This window comes from Pseudonaja textilis, chromosome 2, assembly GCF_049901715.1.
Source record: "Pseudonaja textilis isolate UNSWEBS1 chromosome 2, rPseTex1.2, whole genome shotgun sequence".
Classification (NCBI taxonomy): domain Eukaryota; kingdom Metazoa; phylum Chordata; class Lepidosauria; order Squamata; family Elapidae; genus Pseudonaja; species Pseudonaja textilis.
Window position 1 is genome coordinate 83480436 of NC_141991.1, and position 21626 is coordinate 83502061.

Sequence of the window (21626 nt, forward strand, 5' to 3'; positions counted from 1 at the left end):
TCATGGGATCTTATTTCTTACAAAATTAACATATATCTGCACATATGTATACATCTAAATTTCTTATTTTTCCTATGTTTTGCATTTATACTTGATTTCTTTCCCTTTTTTGCTAAGATATTCCTCAATAAAAAGAAAAATAAATTGCAAATATATTCTGTAGCTTTCGTCTCTGAATATGTATCCTCTGGCAGTTAGACCAACTGACTCATGCTTTAAAGTCCAATTGCAGCAATAATTTGAAATGTGCTTTTTTTGTTACAAATATTTGCTTTCCATTTTGAAATATTGTTGCAAATATTCATAGAAGGTAGGGCTATTTGAAGATCAAGAAATGTTTTGTGAATCAACACTCATATTATTTACCATTAAAGCAATTGTTCTGAATATAATTCCAATTGAATGTTTGCCACAACTGGTCTCTGAATTGATATTCAATCTATGAATTGATGCATTTTAATTGAAAAAATGATAGGGATGTTTCCACAATATCAGCATAAAGTTTACTTTCCATTTTAGTAGGATAGTATTCCAGCCCATCAGACATTCTTTACAGATGTTTTTAAAATAAACCTGGAGTAAAAAGGTCATATTTGTCATGGCTTCAAAATTTCTGTAATATGCAGTGCTTTGAATACAGCTTCCCTTACTGTTTAAATTTCTCCAATTTTTTGTCAAATGTTTCCCAACAACTGAAATTATATAGATAGAAGCATTCCTTAAGTTCCTTGAAAACAGGTTCTCGATTGATGTATGCATTTTCACATACAACTTTTAAAACATTTTTTCCAGACCCAATAGTCTGAAAAAAGATGTATAACCAGAAAAAGACTATTGCTAGCAAATTCAATTTCGTAATCCTTTCTATAGCATGATGAAATGTTATTTTGGCAAAGCAAATTAATTTTTTCCCATGGCAATTCCTGAATCCAAACCAAGGTTTACAAAATAATGATAAAACGGTAAATTCAAACTGTCATAATAAGCTTCAAATAGAAACCATGTGTCTGAATAAAGGAGATAATGAAGAAGAAATCTCACCTCCACTTGACAGAAATTGTTTTTGTAATTATTGTTATTCACACTATTGCAAAAACTACAATGTTGGGAGTAGATTGAGCAGAATGATTAAACTGTGACACTTAGAGAGGTCAGCTGTGTACTGAACCAAGGCCCTATTTTGGGGGGTATGGAAAACTATTCTGAAACTTTATCCAGAAATAAGAAAGAAAGAAAGCTAACTGTCATGCAGCAAATCATGTTGGACCCAGCAATTTAGCAAGTCCAACAAAAGGACAGATGAGGCAGTATATGATAGAATTCTGATGGAAAGCAGCTGGTAAAAGATAAAAAGAAGAACTAGACAGGAGATTGGTCAAAACAATCTGCATGTTCTCATCTACAGAATATCTATCTTCCCCAATCCCTGTGAATCACCTAGGCACACGTGAGGGAGCAAATGCTGAGCAGTGTTGAGAATAAGAAGTGATTGTGGCAATAACCATAACACTTTTCACTCTGTTCCCCCCTCTGCACTGACACATATACACACACACATACACAAATTCTGTCAGATAGATTGGGCTGAGAAGGACTGAACAATTTCATCTTGGAGCATTCATACCTGAGGTTTCACTTGAACGCAAGTTACTTCCCCACAACTAGGTCAAGACTTCAACCATTATGTTACATTGGCTCTCAAAATAATAACTCCACATAGATATGTTGTCAGATTTTTGGAGGACCCGGTCCATTGCTAATTATGATGTAGGTGAGAAGACCCACAATACCAAGGTTTAATGACTGTTCCAAACCAACCACATGCATATTGGTGGTTGCCAACTTTGCTCTGAAGCAAAGGCAGTAACTTTTTGTACTAAACTGAGCATGTGGGGTGAACACCATCTGCCTTAGACTGACCTCCTCATGTTCTGTGGCTTTGAGCCATTTTTTCCCCAGGCCAGCTTTCCAGTTCTTCAGAAACCAAACTGGGAACTATAAAAAGTCTCTCACACACTGTGGAACAAAAGTTGATCAATAAAAATGTTCTCTTTATGTATTTTGTTCACTTGTCAGGTTAGCTATTATTAGAATTGTTTCCACACAGCAGTGTTCTAAAACTCTTAATCGACACACACATACACACACCTAAGAATATTATTCCTAAGAAGATTTGAAAAGAAGTATATAAGAAATAAAATAAAAAAGTTTTAAAGGATAATGAAAGTTTTCCCAAGATCCAGTTGCTTTGATCTTTTAATCACAACTCTCTCACTACTATCCAAACCATGGCTATGTTAACCATCTCTGACAGTTCATCAAAATCAATGTTAGTTGGTTTTGTGAGATTGGTATAAAGTCTTCCATGGTATCTCTGGCTGTAGTCCTTAATACACTTACCTGGATGAAAAATCCATTCTGTATGATACCATTGAGTTGAAAATGAACCTGTCTTGTATTATCAATGATTTTGTCAAGGAACCAATGAGTAACAATGATTAATGTTACTGGCTGACACAGGCAGAAGAACATTGTAGCATGTAATGCTGTTAGTGCAAAATATTTTAAGAGAGCTTAACTGGTCTCTTTCAAAAGTGATTATGAGAGCCAAAGATTCATAATCTATAGTTAAGTTAAATGTTAGTGACAGGGAAAATAAAGTTCAAAGAATTAATTAAGGGGAAAGTTTATAGAGACATATCCACTTTTAAGAAGCACAATTATATTATGCAATTATAAAGGACAAAAAATAGGTGCTAGCAACAGCATAATCTAATTGGCAATCAGTTCAAATCTCTGATAAATCAGGAACTCTCTAATTGCTTTATTAGTTTAAAATTATATTTAAGCCAGTTTTTTCTATGAACTCTAAGAGCTGCCATTTAGCATCTGCCTGCCTGTCTATAAATCTAATTATTATTTATTAGATTCTATACCACCATTAATTTGTACAATTCAAAGCAGTGCACACAATGCTCTTGTAAGGTGGATTGGAAGCCAAAAGGACTAAAACTCATGATTTCCCATTTTTTAGTTGAATAGCATAAAACACTACATCAAACTGACTATCTTTACCTAACTTTACCCTACTTACTAGCCTGTTCATGCAACTGTCCTTATTAAATGCGTTTACTTCAAATATTAAAACAAATTTCTTTCTGAAATTGGGAAAAACCTATTTTCTTTTGGTGTATTTTAAAGGTCCATCCTCAAATCAACTACAAAAATAGAGACTGGATAAATAAGATAGATCAGGATGCTATAGATATATACTGTGTTGCAAACCCTTCCTTGTGTATGGAGACATTGTGCATGAACATCTTTTTATGATTTCTTAAGTGCATATTTAAGGACATATTTTGGAAATAGCTTATCTTTCATGATGATGCAAAAAAAAAGTGCTCCTCTATCCAGTATCCATACATAGATTGCAGATACAATAGTCATATCCTTTTCTCTTTTTTTGCCCTAAAATGAGTGGATCTTCCACCTTTGCTGGTAGAATGAGCTTTTTTTCATTTGGACCATTAATTGCTAAGAATAATAACACAAGTAGTCTTCTGAAGATCAATTGATTGCCTGTGAGGCCCATTATATGAAGAGACTAATGTCTGAAATGCAATTAAAAGTTGGACAAGATAAACTCAAGTGGGCAGTAAGGAATGAAACAAGAGGAGACCTGTTCTAACAATCATTTTATAAGGACTGAACAGTAAAAATATAAACACTGATTTATAAACATTGGACAGGTCACTGCTGGAATCCATAGCTGAATTGGGTGTGTCCAATTCAGAAGACACAAATTTGAAATAATGGTTCTTACTCTGTTGCCTTAATTAAACAACAACAATAACAATAATAATACCCATTGTGATTGGGGCACTTGGTACCATGTCCAAGAATTTTACAAAACACATCAAGAAGTTGCAGCTTCCTGCAATAACACCAGCAGTACTGCAAAAAACTGAACTACTCAGAACATCGTATATTTTAAGAAGATACTTGGTTGATACCTAAGATGCTGGCAGCAACCTGTATCACTCATTCACATTTGTGATACATTTTTGTATCATTTTTGAATGTTCAGTTGACTGAGTTTCATGTTTAATGAATAAAGTATATAAAGAAGAAGAAGAAGAAGAAGAAGAAGAAGAAGAAGAAGAAGAAGAAGAAGAAGAAGAAGAAGAAGAAGAAGAAGAAGAAGAAGAAGAAGAAGAAGAAGAAGAAGAAGAAGAAGAAGAAGAAGAAGAAGAAGAAGAAGAAGAAGAAGAAGAAGAAGAAGAAGAAGAAGAAGAAAAAAATATGCCACAACAGAAGGCTATTTCTATAGTTTTCCTATAGAAATGGCCTTCTGTTGTGGCATATTTTTTGTGTATTGTTTTAAGTATGGCCTATCAGTGTCCAAATCAAAGATTCCTGACATGTAAAACAATGCCAAGTTTGAGAAATCTCATAAAGTATTGAAAGTGTTTTTCAGCTTTAAAGGGAAACATTTAAAAAAACCCAACACATTTTGTTCAATGTCATCTAGTTTTTACAAAAATACATCATAATAGAACAAAGACATCTGTATGGTATTAATGGATTTGGCTAATTTTCCTAATACTTTTTCACCATCTGTTCTGACAATCTAGAAAACATTGTCATTTCAGACACTAAGCTCAAAAAAGAAACAATGGCAGGTGTTTTCAAAAAGTAATGAAGTTAACTTGGGCTGCAGTGTCTGGTCTTTGGAAAAGGGTATTAAGAGCCATAGATGCATTCTCCAATCAGATCAGAGCGTATCTCTGACTTTGAAGAGAAGATTCTAGGATTAGATGTGGTCTTCTGATTCACTACAATTTCTAAGATTGTCTTTTACACAGGGAAATTGTTCCTGTTTTATACATGCAGTCTATGGAACAAATTTTAAAAAGGGGGAAGAGGAACAATTCCCTGGTGTTTTGATTCCAGTGGCCATTGCTACAGACACCTCTATGGAGAAGTGTCTTATGGTCACTGCTGTTTGGAGAAACAGCAGAGAAGATTTGAGAGGCAAATTTCAGGAATTGACATAGATGAATGTGGGAGCAGATTCAGGTGTCCAAAATCCATTAGCTTAGCCCATTCCACATCAAGCCAAAACTGAATTTAGCAAGCAGTAATTGAGATAGAAATACATTACTTTACATGCAGCTGAATTTGGAAAACCACATTTTGAAAAATAATATCGATGTTTTTCTCCCATGAAATATTAAATGGAGAAAAAGAGATAGATACATCAGAAAAGTGTCAGAAATCAAGTGCACTTATAAAGAGGAAGATTTATTAAATACTTTTAATGCAAAAGGTTAATAACTCGATTGGGGAAGATTTTAAAGGTATAATAGTGTAGAAATGTAGCTTTAAATTGGATTGTTGCTAAATATGATTTGTACTGTCACTTGCTCTGACTAAATAATGCCAGAATAGAAAATAAATGCTGTCACTTTCAACTGTGAAAATGGTGATTATTTCCCAGACAAGAAATGTTTATTCTCTTTAATAGAACACAAATGAGTTCAGTTAATCATTTTTTGTGTTCACAATAGTCTCAATGGTGCTTTTTCAAGAGGCAACTGGACTTTCTATTTTTTGTTTGAAGACATTTCACTTCTTCAAGAAGTGAATTCACTTCTTCTTGGATGAGAAGCGAAACATCTTCAAAGAAAAACAGAAAGTCCAGTTGCCTCGTGAAAAAGCACCTTTGGGACAACCATGATCCGGATGAGTAAGAATCTCCATAGACATTTACGAATGTTCACAATAGGTATCACAAAATTCCTCCTTACTAATCTGTGGATCTAAGCTTAATAGTTTCATAATATGTCACTCAAACTCACTATTTATTTTATGTATTTATTTATTTGGTTTGTCAATTGCTTACAAGATAATAGGTATAATTAAAAACATAGTTATGAATACATGGATACATATAAGAAAAATAAAAGAAACAATAGGACATGGACAATAGACACATTGGTGCGCTTATGCACGCCCCCTACAGACCTCTTAGGAAAGGGGTGAGGTCAATAGTAGAAAGTCTACGGTTAAAGTTTTTGGGGTTTGGGGAAGAAACCACAGAGTCAGGTAGAGTATTCACATTGACCACTCTGTTACTGAAGTCGTACTTCCTGCAATCAAGTTTGGTGCGATTAACCTTGAGTTTGTATCTATTGTTTGCTCTTATATTGTTATGGTTGAAGCTGAAGTATTCATTGACAGGTAGGACATTGCAATGTATGATTTTATATACTATACTTAGATCAGACTGAAGGCGGCGTAGTTCTAGATTTTCTAGGTCTAGAATTTCGAGTCTGGTGGCATAAAGTATTCTGCAATGAGTAGAGGAGTGGAGAACTCTTCTTGTGAAATATTTCTGGACTTTCTCAACTATGTTAATATCAGATACATAATGTGGGTTCCAGACTGTTGAGCTGTATTCAAATATTGGTCTAGCAAATGTTTTGTATTTTCTAGTTAGTAGTGTAATATTACCAGAGAAAAAGCTATGTAAGATTAGGTTAACAACTCTTAATGCCTTTTTGGCTATGTAGTTACAGTGGGCTCTAGCACTTAGGTTATTAGAGGTGAGTACTCCATGATCCTTGGATCATCAACAAGGTCTTGACTATTCAGCCTGTATTTTATTTTCTGATATTTTTTTTGCCAATATTTAAGACAGAGCATTTGTTCGTTGAGATTTGAAGTTGCCATTTGTTTGACCATTTTGATACATAGTTGAGGTCTTTTTGAAGGGTAGCAGTATTGTCTGTGGTGTTGAATTGCTTTACATCGTCAGTGAAGAGGACGCAGTTGCTCTTAATATGATCACAGAGATCATTTATGTAGAGTATGAAGAGAGTTGGTCCTAGAACACTGCCTTGGGGGACACCACTGTTGACAGGTACAGAATTTGATAGGACGCTCCCAATTTTGACCACTTGTTGTCTGATTGACAGGAATGCTTCTATCCAGTTATGCAGGTGTCCAGAGATACCATAAGATTTTAGTTTTAGGAGTAATTTGTCGTGTACCACTGAATCAAAGGCTTTAACAGAAGTCTATGTAGATTGCATCTATTGCTTTGCCCTGATTGAGTTGTGTAGTCCATATGTTTTTTGAGAGTTGCAGATTGCAGGATAGTTTTTTTCTGAAACCAAATCGTTTATCAGAGCGTACGTTGTTTGTATCTAAGTGGAGGATAAAGGATTGGTTAATAATTGATTCCATGACTTTACAGGTGATGCAGCATAAAGAGATTGGTCTGTAATTTTCAACTAGGCTGGGGTCTTCCTTTTTGAAGATGGGGATGACCGTGGCTTGTGAGCATAGTTTTGGCAAGGAGCTGGTCCTGAAAGATTTTTCAAAGATTATGCTTAGAGGTTCGGCTATGGCAGTGGATAGCTTTTTAAAGAAGTGGGCACATATTCTGTCTGGTCCAATAGATAGAGGTGGTTTTAGATTGCATAGTGCTTTTTCAACATTGTCTTCTGTAAAATCAATATGTATTAGATCACTGTAGTTGTCTGTGGTTTGACAACGAAATACTGGGCATGATCCATTGCTGTTTACAAATACTGAGCCAAAGAATGTGTTGAAGAGGTTGGCTTTAATGGTGTCATCACTAGACATTATCTTGAAGTACTAGAAGCAGAAAACAATAAGAAAAAAATAAACTGCTTTTTATTGCCATCAAACATTTCCTAAAGTGGGCTCTTGTCTGTCGAATAGGTCTGTTTTGAGTTTTATCCAATAGAAACCTGCTAAGATTCTTCATCATCTTTCTACTCTATGGAAAATTATAAAGATAAAGGTTTCTCCTGTCCAGTTGTGTTTGACTCTAGGGAATGGTGCTCATGTCTGTTTCTTAACCAAGGGAGCCAGTGTTGTCTGAAGACACTTCTGTAGTTATGCTGCCAGCATGACTATATGCTGAGTCACATGGAACGCTGTTATCTTCCCACTTGCATTTACTTGCATTCCACATGCTTTTAAAGTAGATGGCAGCAGCTGGGGCAAGTAATAGTTCACTGCATTGCGCAGTGCTCACACCTCAAACCCAGGCTTTCAGCTTTCCAGCTAACAAGCTCAATGTCCTTAACCACTGAGCCATCATGCATGCACACACATGCACACTTGGTATGGAAGACTATATTCGAATAGTAATTTGGCAGCAATCTACTAATTGTTGTGATGTTAATATTGACAATAGCTCAGAAACTCAGAAGTTAGTATATTAACAGTATTCCAGTATTCGAGGGACTGCTACAAAGAAGAGGGGGTAAAATTATTCTCTAAAACACCAGAGGGTAGGACCAGAAACAATGGTTAGAAACTAACCAAAGAAAGAAGCAACCTGGAATTAAAGAGAAATTTCCTAACAGTGAGGACAATTAACCAGTGGAATAGTTTGCCTGCAGAAATTGTGAGCACTCCATCACTGGAGGTTTTTAAGAAGAGTCTAGACCAGGGGTGTCAAATTAGTGGCCCCCAGGCCAGATGCATCACACACAGGCCACACCCATCCCAGCTCCACAAAGGGAAAAAACATCGTGAAATGTCACGTGATGGCAATATGACACTGCAAGTTTGATAGCCATGATCTAGACAGTCACTTATCTAAAATGGTATAGGTTCTCTTGCTTGAACAGGGGGCTGGACTAGAAGACCTCCAAGGTCCCTGCCATCTTCTCTTCTACTGTAATCTATTCTAGTTCTAACAGCAAAATGAGCTGGCAGGTTCACAATTTGGGGACAATATGTCTTTACATATATGCCTTTCCCAGGATGGGGCACTGAAGAATTCTGAAAAAAATTATTGCCAATGTAAGAAACTTCAGTAAATATACTCCTAAAATTTACACCCCACTCAAAATGTAAATTTATTTGCCCAGAAATTTTGAATGGCCCAATTCCATCTTTCCTGAAATGAGATTTTTAGTATTAAGATTTTAGGTGGTAAACAGGGACAATACCAATTCCAAAGAAATAAATGTTTTAACATTTCTTACTACATCTGGTGAGAAATTTGAGAACTGGGCAGAGGACCTCTTCAAATTACAAAATACAAAATGATCACTAAAAACAATTTTGATATTCTTCCCTTAAAGTTTAACATAAGCTGGTCCAAAGTATCTTACTGAGTTGTACAGTGCTTTTTTGTAGGATGCAATGCATTTGTTGGAGAACCAGTTTGGTGTAGTGGTTAAGCACCAGGCTAGAAACCAGGAGTCTGAGTTCCAATCCCGCCTTAGGCATCAAAGCCATCTTGGTGACTTTGAGCCAATCTCTTTCTCAGCCCATGATGTCAGGCTCACATAACAAGCGAGTTGGTCAATTTCAGTCACAACCAATGGACCAACATTTAGCTGATCTGAAAAGAGTGGATCCTGAATTTGTGGGGAAAAGCTAGGAAGAAAAAAAAATGCAACATGGTTATCAAAATAAAATCTGCTTTTCCCACTTATTCCACCCATATCATCTGAAAAAAAATGATTTAAAAATGATTTTAAAAATCAGTAGGAAATTATCTGGGCCTCATGTAAGTGTGAGTGCAACACATTCCTGAGGCAGATTTTTTTTCCTGCTTTAATGAATAAGCAGCTCAAGATTCTTCAGTCATCTGTCTGAGTCTGAAACACTCCCTGCCCCTCATCTATTTGATTAAATTAGATTAAGAGGTTGCTTAAGAGGTAGAATATTAAATGAGACTAAGTCTCTTTTTCCCAAACTTATGTATTGGTCATTAGCAAGATTTCAAAAACTTCTTCCTAATCATTTTCCAAGTGACTGCTGCAGTACTAAATAACACACATATGTAGTAGATTTGTTTATTTAGAATAAACAAAATATAACATTTACTTGAAAAGAAGGTATCTCTCTTCTCTCAATCTCAATTTCACTAATTTGATAATCCTGAGAAAAATAGATGTTGGATTGTGTTGTCAGACACTAACAAAATTTTACTTTTCAAACAAAAAACATATCTTAAAAAAAACAAATAATGGTTTTGGTTTTTTTAAGGAGCAAGATGAAAGGATTTTGTTTTCTTAAGGGTGACCATTGCCTGGAGTAGTTGCAATGAAACCATATTGGCCTAAAGACAATTTAATTTTAATGGACATAATTTAGCCTTTGACCACAAAAAACAGTTAAATGTGGGTATGTGTAAATCAATATTCTTAATTTTATTGATATTTCCTTCTCTCGGAAAGCTTTGCAACTAAGAGACTTTTTAGGGAGGAATGTTTTTTTTTTTTTTTAGTATGATTGATAATTTAATATTTATTTACTGGCTTGCTCACTTACAAGGATCGGCTCTTCTCTGAAGCCCCGTGGTGTGTCTGGTGCTCCCTCTGGGTTTCACCTGGATTGAATCTCCTCTGCAGTCTCCTGGTGTCTCTACTGCCCCCTCTGGTTGCTGGCTTGCTCATTTGTCAAGATTGGATGTTCTCTGTAAGCTTCTGGGTTGTCTGGCACCCCCTCTGGTTGCTGGCCTCACCTGGCTCAGCTCTCCTCTTACATTGTTAGATTACAGCTCTGATCATCTCCAAGCATTGTCAATGAGGGTTGGGATGAGGAGAGTTGGAATCCCAAGATAGTCTGGAGGGCTATAGGTCCCACCCTTCATTTGCAGAAAATGCACACAGTCACGTCTTATTTGTTCTATACAGTAGCTGCTGTCCTGAGAGCAATTTGCCACAAACTGAGCTCTTTGCTCATAAATAAATAAATAAATGGAAAACTAAAACAAGCTATTGCTCCTTGAGACAGCTTTTCATGGGTTGCCATTAGGTTTCATGATCACTGAATAGAAACAGTGATAGAGTAGGCAGCAGCAGGAGTCTTCCAAATATGGCATTTTCCTGTTTGAATGTCACCACACTAATGCAAATGGACAAAGATCACCGATGGTCTCCAAAGGTTAAAAGCTTTTTCATTTCCACCTTTCTGCTGAATCTAATTTTGTAAAGATAAAGCAGCACCAAAAAAACACAAAAAAACCCCATGCCTTTTACTTTAATTCAAGGATGCTAGTAAGAACAAAGCAATGTGACTCTATGATTGTTTCAAGGCAACCCCTCCAGGAGGCTTAGGAACAAAGTACAAAGAGTTGGACCCTAATAGCTCCGTGTGTGTTGTTGCATGTTTGAGGAAGAGATGGTTGAAGAATACAAACTGGTGCCAGCAGAAGTTTTGGAAAAGCAAAGTGCAATGTAAGCTAACCAAGATTAATCAAAGCCTTAGATCTCTAATCAGACACAAATGAGAGACAGCTTTTTGCACCTTAGGATTGTGAGCTCAGCTATCATCACTTTAGATCCATGCTCTCCTGGCTTGTTAAGATGATCTGAATGAGTTCAAATGGATGTAAATTCTTCCAATTGGGGAGTTTGTTTCATTATCTCTAAACGAAACCTTGGTTCAAGAAGTCATCAGTGACCCCACTACACCAGGTAGTTTTCATCTAGTATCTAACCTCCCTTTTGGGAGAATGTGACTGAAATAGTAGAAAATAATTTCAGTGGCCCTGGATAAAGATGATCTGGAGCCTTTTCAGTAAAGATTCAGACTCAGGCATGGGAAAGAAATGGCACTGGTCAGACTTTTGTCTATGGAGATTCTCAATCATCCAGGTCCTGGTTGTCCAAAGAAGAAGCTTCTTGGAGGAGAAGCGAAGCATCTTTAAAGAAAAACCAGAAAGTCCAGTTGCCTCTTGAAAAAAACAATTTGGGTCAAACTTTTGGATGATATCTGACATGGGTGGGATGGAGGTTCTATACCCATTCTTAATCTATTATGAAAATCTAACAATCAGCACTCTTGAGTCAGAAAGAGCTAGCTCTGGCACACTATTGAATATACCTGGCCTGGGAAACTGTAAGGGAGAATATGGTGTCTGAGTAAAAGTGCTAGTAGCTGTAAGTACTGGCTTATTTAGCTCCAGCATCACACTTCTCGGACACACATATGTGGCGATTGACTAGTACTTGTAATCGGTCACCACATAAGTGTGACCAAGAAGTATGATGCTGGAGCTAAATAGTTCAGTAACAATTTGGATTGCTGTAACAAAAGCATTGCTTCTAGATCATAGAAAATATTTTTGTTGCATTCTCTATTGGCAGTAATTCGCTTGAAATTCTGTGTCCAAGTTCAAACAATTTTATCTTAAAAGAGACATGGAGAAGTGAACATTGGATCAAACAGTTACCACAATAGAGGGCCTAAAAAAATGAAAGAAGCTGAGCATGATAGTACATCATCAGTATCATGCAAACAGAAGACTAAGGAGAGGTATGGTAGCAGACTACAAATTTTTTTTTAAAAAAACTATTTTCTAAAACACAGGCCCATTTTTTTCCAAAACAAAACAAAAAAGGGGCAGGCAATCAGTAACTAAAAGAAAAAAATCAGGCTGAATATTACAAGAAATCAGATATTAAGAGCTATTAAACAGTGAAACAGTCAGCCTAAAACTATAATAAATGTCTCATTGGAGATGAACATTAGTGGGAGATGGTTCAGTGCAGGAGTGTCAAACTCAATTTCATTGAGGACCGCATCAGGGCTATGGTTGACCTCGGGGTGGAGGTGCTGGGTGTAGCCGACTGAGTAGGTGTGGCCAACTGGGTGGGCGTGGCTAGTTTGATGCCACTCCTTAAACTACTGGCATGTTTCCTCTTTGCATTGAGTAGACCAGGCCAAAGCCACACTGGCCTGATCTTTCTTCTTCACATTGGGTAGACCAGGATGACCCCACAGGCTGGATCCGACCACATCTCTGGCCAGATTCGGGCCATGGGCCTCAAGTTTGACACTCCTGGTTTAGTGGATATTAGCTATGAACAGAAGGCTTAACAAGAAAAATTGTGAGAATCCTTCAACTTATAAATTCTAAGATTCTAATATATTCTAGTCTATGACCTTCAGGAATTAAAATTATGACCAGCTTATTATTCCTCAAAATATTTGCTAAGGAGTCATTTTTTTATGCTGTTTGCCTATAATTTCTAAACAACTCATTTTAGAATTCAGTTTGACGTGTCAATTTTATGGGTGTTACACAGAAAAGTAGTTTATAGAATATCAATAGATTAATTGAAGGGCAAACATTATGAATATTACGAAGGATTTTAAAATCAAATTGCACATCTATTATTAGAGAAATAGATATAAAAATATTTCTTATTCCATTTATTATTCCATTCCTTTTATAATTGATTTTCAGCAAACATAAACTGGGAAGCAAGCTCTACAATAAATGAATATTACTAATGTAAATATACTGAAAATGATTTGAATTGAGAATTAAGTTTATGAACTATTATTTCAGTTTAATATCTGTGCCATTGAGGATGCTAATTTTAGTTTCAAGAACAGAGCAAATATTGTGTTTGCATGACCAAATTATTGAATACAGTTCCATTCAGATATCCCAGGTGCTAAAACATTGTTATTTTGAATTTAAAATAATTGAATGTTATATTCTACAAAGATACCCAAGCATTTAAGTTTAAGCCCAGGATTAAACTGCAAATAAGCATATAATTAACCATCCTCTTCAACTGTTAAATCATTTTTGATACTGATTTTGATAGTGTGTTGGCACTCCTGCGATTTCCAAGCTCAGACTATTATGGGTACACGTAACATGTTCAACTCACCTCATGGAGTCACATACCATACAACTGAGGCTCACTACAATAGTAACATCTACCCTGAGGAAGATCTCAATTCCTTAAATCTTTGTTCTGACAAACTGATTTGATAGCCATCCCTCTCAAGAGGCAGAATGCACAGAAGCCGCTACACAGAGGATATTTTGAGATGATTGTGATGGGTAGGTGGGCCTTAGAAAAGCTGTTTGTTGGTATTACCTTCAGACAGCAAAAGGTCATTCTTTTCAAACATGACGTATCCACTTGGAGAAAGGATTGAAAAAAGGGGTGTTGGGAATTATTTATGAAAGGCAGCCTGGAGTTCTTTGAAGTCTAAAACATCAATAGCATAATGGTATCAACTAACTAGGCAATATATTTCTTTTAAAGAGAATATCTTTACAATAACCAAAAAGTCAAATAGTAAACTCTTATCTCTAGTCAGAAAGATTCCAGCTTAATATGATTTGTCTTACTCACTATTTATATTTCGTCTAATAGCCTCTTTGAGACAAAGGAAACAATAAAATAAAAACTATTAAGAAACCAATTTCAATAAGTACAAAAAAGTTCAGAGAGATTTAAAAATGCCAAATAAGAATGCTCACAAAAGTGCAACTATTATGGAACAATTAAACAAACAGAAATCAAATCTGTATTATCTCCAACAAGATTCCAGTACTGTAATCAGTTATCCTATTCAATCTCTTCTGGATTCTAAATAATACAGGCTGCCATGTAAATTGCTTAATTTTTCTGTAACTTTTTTAAAAACACATTGGTGCATAATAAACTTATCCGATCTAGCACAGGCAATTTTGGGAACTGTCAAAATCCTCCCAGCTGGTTGTTTTAAGTACAGTATCTATTTTGATGTTTCCCTGTCAGAAATTATTCATGATTTCATTTCTGGCCTGGTTACTTAAATGGAAGTGGACTGTCTCTCTGCATCTTCCTATATTCCTACAGTGAGAACAATCAACCAATGGAACAGCTTGCCTTCAAAAGTTGTGGGAGCGTCATCACTTGATACTTTCAAGAAGAGATTGGACTGCCATATGTCAGAAATGGTGTAGGGTTTGCCACTTGGGCAGGGGGGTTGGACTAGATGACCTACAAGGTCCCTTCCAACTCTGATTATCTGTTATATTATAGAGTATTATTTTATGTTCTTTTGTCCTGTTGAGCAGGAAAGTTATTTATACATGGGGAATATTATATAGAGCCTTCATTATCGGCAGATCCTCACTTGCTCAGACTTAGATCCACCATCACCCATCCTGGAAGTCAGTATTAACTAAGACAAACAGCTGCTAGTTCCTTGGTAATCTGAAGAGTTGAAGATTAAGTTGATATTGACTATCCTATGATTAAACAAAGGTGAGAGACCACATTTCAGCTTATTCTAATGGGCTAGCAAAAGAGCATATCAAACACAGTAAAATAAACTATTTCAAATACTGAATGGTCTATTACAAGATGATGAAACTCTAGCCTAAGACTCTTATTGCAACCAATCTGTAAGATTTAGCAGATACAATTACCCTATATTAAGTTAGATGCTACAATTAGAGCACTACTAATAGATAGTGAACCTTTAGTCAGCATAGTTGGCCCAGGAGTTGGGGTTTTGTCTATGGTGTGAAAGATAGATAGAATTCCTTATTGACCAAGTGTGATTGGACACACAAGGAATTTGTCTTGGTGCAAATACTCTCAGTATACATAAAAGAAAAGATACATTCATCAGGAGTCAAGAATCATAAGGTACAATACTTAATGATAGTCAGAGGGTACAATAAGCAATCAAATCATACTAGGAAACTGTCAATATAAATCGTAAGGATACAAGCAACAAAGTTACAGTCCTACAATCACAAGTGGAAGGGGATGGGTGATAAGGAGCGATGAGAAGATTAACAGTAATAGTAGTGCAGACTTTGTAAATAGCTGAACAGTGTTGAGGGAATTGTTTAGCAGAGTAATAGTTTTCAGGGAAAAACTGTTCTTGTTTCTAGTTGTTCTGGTGTGCAGTGCTCTATAGCATTGTTTTGAGGGAAGAAGCTGAAACAGTTTGTGTCTGGGATGTGAGGGGTCTGTAAATATTTTCACATCCTCTTTTTGACTTGTGCAGTATACAGGTCCTCGACTGAAGGAAGGTTGGTAATAATTGTTTTTTCTGCAGTCCTAATTATCCTCTGAAGTCTGTGTCTGTCCTGTTGGGTTGCAGAACCAAACTAGACAGTTATAGAGGTGCAGATGATGAAACCTTGAAAGCACTCTGCTTAAGAACAGAAGTCTGTTCTTTGGCAAGAATTATACTAGAGATTATTAGATAGAATTCTGGAGAACAGTTTTTTATGTAAAACACTGGAATTCTGGAGTCACTTTCCCTCAGCCCTAACAAGGCAATGGTAAACCACTTCTAAAAGGCTTTGCCAACAAAACTGCAGGAACAATCAGCACAACTGAATGGAAGAAAAAACAAAATCCAGTTAGTTGAGCTTGTTTGTTTATTTGATTTACATAATCACGCATCTCACAAACACGATTCTAGGCAGTGTACAATAAAACAGTTAAAACATCTATAGAGATTAAAAAATTAAACAAGTGAAGTTGAATGAATCAGCATCCCACACACGGTGCTACAATTTCACGGGATCCCCAAGCCTGTAATAATTGTTTTCAGAGTTCCTAAATGCTAATAGGGTCATGTCTAATCTCATCACAGAAAGGGAGGGGGAAGGCAGTGATGTTCCAAAGAGCAGATTATGTGAAAACGCTCACCTTTCAGGCATCATTAGATGGAATTCTTCAGCAGATAGTAGCTATACACACACTCCTCTTGCTGCACCTGATGGGATGGGTAGAAGTATCCAGGGAAAGGTAATCCCTCAAATAACCTGGTCTCATGCCATATAGGGCTTTAAAGATCAAAATGAACACCTTGAATTGAACCGGAAGCAAGCCAGAAACCAAGGTTACACACAGAGCAGAGGTTGAATGTGTAGCATTCTAGGAGCATGCATAACTTCCCTTTTCCAGCAGTTTAAGCTTCTGGATGCTGTTCAAGAGGAGCCTTATATAAGTACATTCCAACTGTCCATTTGGAAGGTGACCTGAGCATGGGTAACTGCAAGCAGAGCCTCATAATCCAGGACGCAACTAGCATAAAGTCCCTCCTACCACAATTGGCACCTGCTCTATGAGCAGGAGTTATGAGTTCAGTAGCACACCAAAATTGTACACCAGATCTGATTGGGGTGGCGAAGCTCCAGTATTAAAGTCCAGATCCAGAAGGCCCTAAAACCCAAAACCACTTAGCCTTAACAGGTTCAGTTGAAGCCTGCTGTTTCCCATCCAGACTCCCACATTTATACCCATCATTTGTATGTAGTTATTTATTGTTCGTTGGCTATTATTTCTGGACCTGGTTTCCATGGCAATTAAAATAGTTGCTCTATGGCACACTTGAATCCCGAGACATCTTCTTTCAGTTTTTTCTCCAATCTGATCATCCCAAATTCTTTCAGCCTGTCCTCCCAGGGCATGTCATGTCTCTATATCAATTGTCTTGCCCTCCTCTGAACTTATTCTAACTTGTCAATCTTTCTGGAAATGCAGTACCCATAATCATTCACTATGTTCCAGGTGTGATAGATTGAGGGGAATAATAACTTCAAACATTTTGACACAATACTTCTTTTAATACAGTCCATTAGCCCTTCTAGCACTGGATGATACACATCTTTCTATTTATGAAGCACCTGCTAACTGATAAATTACCATAATTGTAAAACGATAACATAAAAATCTTTTGATTCAATGATGCATTTTTACATTCATCTAACAAAATGATTCTTAACTTCCCTGAGGGTTCAACACTACTTCTATTATGTTCTAAGATAATATTATATTGATATGTGTATTTTTAGGTGGGAATTTTGTTGGTTTTCAGCATTTCAATAAACTGTAAGAGCAACCTTCATATACCAATCCGGCCTTTGTAACAATTACAATGTGCATTCATTTTCATCTTTTTGCTTTCTCTCTATGTGAATGTTTTGTTCACATATGGAAAAATGAGGGCAAAATTTAAACACAGCAGGAAAAAAGGGTTGTCTTCACTGTTGCTTAATATTCATATTGCTAGGAACATCCATCCTGCTTTCAACATGCTTATTTAAAGAGAGAAAAAGGTGTAGGGAAACAGCAAGCGATTGGCAGACTTTTTGGGTCCATTAGCCAGATGTCCAACAGCTATTCAAATGGTTAGGCCATCTCATTGCTGAAAGAAATTAAAAATGACCCAGTGGAACTGCTGTGCTTGGTAAATGTAAATTCACTCCAGCAATCTTTATCATAAAATTGCAGATTGGAAAGCTGGATGTTGAAACAATATTTCTCCAGAACATAATTTTATTTAATAAAAACTTAAGTAATTTGAAACTCAAATATTTATCTAAGCATCACCCAAACATCTATTTTATGTTGATAGTTTATTTGATGCAATTAATTTGCTGGTTCTAGATGGACTACCTCTTGGTACTTTAGTTACTTGGTGTACCAGTAGTGGGGAAAATACGTAGAATATATGTAGATATGTCAATGCTTATCACAAGCCTGATATCCTCACTAGTCTACAAGGAATTTTAAGATCGATTAGAATCTTATAACCTTGACCTCTATGTACTTTTATCAAATACATTTCACACTTCAAACAGACCGTTTAATTGTAATAGGACTCCTCAAGTTAATTTTCAATTTCATCCAACTGTACTAGTGAACTAATGAAAGTGAACTAATGAAACACTATCAGTGAACAAGTTTTACAATACAAAAATAGTTTGCCATTCTGTATTCAGATAGATGCTATTAAAAACCCTAAGTATTTACAAATTTAGGTACCTTGTAATGTTTTGCAATGGTTCACATTTTAAGGGTTATATTGGCAATCCAAAATATATTAATACTGTAGCATTTGTGTATGTTTACCATTTTGTACTGTAGCAGAATGAATATTTTTTAAAAAAAGCTAAGTTCTTATTCTTAAATAGTCTTTATGTGATCATATAGTATAAATTCACATCATTTCTCAATTCTCTCAATTTCCATGAAATATATTCTGTCAAGAAAAATTATGCATATTAAAATACAGAAAAAGCTTATTCCTCTTGGATAGTAAGCGTTTTCTTAGAACTGATGATCTGGGAGTTATTTTTCAAATGGATGATTTCTTATATTTACATCTTTGAAATCAGAGAACAAGTACACAGTGGTGCATTTTTCAAAATAATATTTCTTTCTCCCTGGTCATTCTGGAGCACATTCTGTTTAAATTATGTAATTCCATGTATGCTACTTATGGGAGACTGCAAATCTTTCTCTTCTTTTCAACAATCTTTTCTTCTTCATTAAAACAACCCACAGGGTTAACTTCAGTAAAATGTAAGGTTGGAAGTAAGGATGTAGTCCTATGTATTAACTTAGATATACAGAGACTTTAGTTCCTGGAAAAAAAAACAGAAATAAATATCTTATAAAAATATTAACTACAAAGCAGTCAAGAGTCATTTGCTTTCTTTCCTAGAGCCCATGAATTGATTGATTGACTGATCTAATTTCTATTTTGCATCAACCAACTTCAGAACAACTCATTTAAATATGGCTGGGAGATACACACACACAAACACACACACAAGATTATTTATGTGACAAAATATGCTATGAGAATTTAGCCAAATGCTTCAAGTACTAGTCCTGGTCAAGCAAAGCCTAGTGTGGCTCTAGTAAGGTCTTGAAACGAGATGCTTTACCATGCATGGGAACTCAAAGGAAGAACCACTCTTACTTTTTGTGGCTGCTTCAGGCTAACACTATAATGAGTCATAAAGAAACTTGGGGGGGAGCTGGCATCTCAGCAATACAGCATGCAATCTTGAAGCTCCAAGATTGCCGCTGATATCTTGCAGAATGGTCCCACCGGACCTAAACCGTCCCGTAGAGACAGTGACTGAGGAGGGCACATCCTGTCGATCCCAGGGACATTGCAAAGTCCCTGGTCGATCCAGGAAAAGCCCTTTTGCTGGCATCGGAGAAGCAGCCATTCAAGCTGCTGAAGCTGAGACAGCTCCGGAATGGAAGAGATTGAAGGAAAGTGTGTCAGTTTGGTGAGATGAACTTTTACCTATTATTGCTTGAAGAGAACACCCTGAAAGATTTAAAGTGAAATTAAAAGTGAAGAGAAAAGTGTTTAAGCGGCAAAATTAAGCATTGAAGTGAAAGTTTTTTTCCTTTTCCCTTTTTACTGGAACTTTGAATTTGGTAAAGTTACTGAATTTTAAACTGGACTGGTTTCTTTTAAATTTTCCATCTTTGTTTTTATTTTTATTTTTTTTAGCAATTTTTTGAAAGTCTGCTTTGATTAAAACTCTTCTTTTGGATTTGAGTTTTATTTTTATTTTTTTCAAAAAAAAGGAAGGATTCAATTTTCTTTTTTTGTTTCTGGTATTGAATACATGAGGGGGGGAGTGAAAGTGAAGGGGAAAAAAAGTAGCACTGCCATCTAGAGGCTTGGACACACTGTTTTTTTCTTTCCTCAGTTTGTTTATGTACTTGTGCTATACTCAAAGACTCTGAGCTTTGCACTGGAAAAGATAGTGGGATGAGCATGGCAGATTGTTTATACAGGTGCCCATCTGTGAAACTAAATAATTAGAGCTTTGAGCTGAAGTTGAAAGAGAGAAGATTGAAGTGACCTTGAAAATACTGGAACCAGAAACACTGAGTTGATTTATCAAAGAGCCTTGGATACTCAGTGGCAGTGACTGGCTTAACTTTAGGTTATTTTCCATCTCCTTTTTTACTCCCCCCCACAATTGGATTTTAATATTTAGATTTTAAACTTCTATTCCAGAAACTAGAACGTATTTTTTTTACTTCTTTCTTTATCCTCTTCCTTTTCTCTCTTTTATTAAGAGAAATAATTGGATTAAGGTACATAAGTGCCTGAAGATTTTTCTTTTTCCCTTTTTATTTTTTGGAATGGCAATTGCCTGCCTGTACTCCTTTTTTTTCCTTTTTTTTCCTTTTCTCTTTTTTCTTTCTCCCTCTCTTCAGGTAAGCACTACAAGATGAGCAGAAAGACAACAGCACCAGCTTCCTCAATACCAATAGCCTCTTCACCATCTGGAGGACAATGGTCAATACAGACAATCTTGCAACGGGAGAAAAAGAAGGAAGTGACATTACAGATGATTATGCAAGGAATTCAGAAGATTGAAAAGAGAATTGAGAATATTGAGCAAAGAATTGAAAAAACAGATGAGAAAGTAGAAAATATTCAACAGATGATGCAATATGAAGATAGATTTTAAAAAATTGAAGAAGATACACAAAGGGACAAGAAAAATGGAGATATTGATACTCGATTGAGAGATGTTGAGAAGGGCAGATGCGAACCATTAGGATGGGAAATTGACAGATCATAATTTCACTTAAGATTTCAAAATGTAGAAGGGAAAGGTGAAAATCTTGCTGAAATAATGACAGAAATACTGACAGAAGCATTAAGAGATAACTAAAGAGAAGATGATGGATGGGATGGATGAAGTGTTCCATGTCTATACAAGATACGCAATGAGAGACTACCAAGAGAAGTTCATATCAGATTCACTAAAAAGATTATTAAGACACAGAAATTCCAAGTGGCAAGAGAGAAAACTTTAAAGTACAAAGATAAAGAAATTGTGGTGCTGAAACAGGTACCAAGAAGACTAAGAGAGATGAGAAGAGAATATTACTTTTGATCAAAGAGTTACTTAAAAGAGGAGTAAATTACAGATGGCTGATGCCAGAAGGCTTCTTGTTCACCTGGCAGGAACAAAGACACGTAATTGACACAGTTGAAAAAGCTGAGCTATTCTACATAGAATATTTCAGAGG

The 21626-nt window shown here is 36.0% G+C and overlaps 1 protein-coding gene across 6 annotated transcripts in view; it reads right to left on the minus strand.

The window, feature by feature from the left end:
* The window catches only part of PRELID2 (PRELI domain containing 2), a 107320-nt gene that overhangs the window by 35544 nt on the left and 50150 nt on the right, over positions 1 to 21626 (minus strand). For 4 of the 6 annotated variants that reach the window (XM_087924485.1, XM_026696413.2, XM_026696414.2 and 1 more), the window contains exon 7: positions 16178 to 19192. The exons of the other annotated variants lie outside the window; for them this stretch is intronic. In XM_087924485.1, the coding sequence (XP_087780611.1) occupies positions 19169 to 19192 (24 nt within the window). In that variant the 3' untranslated portion in view covers positions 16178 to 19168. Of the gene's footprint in view, positions 1 to 16177; positions 19193 to 21626 lie in introns of those variants that run through there. 6 annotated transcript variants of the gene reach the window in all.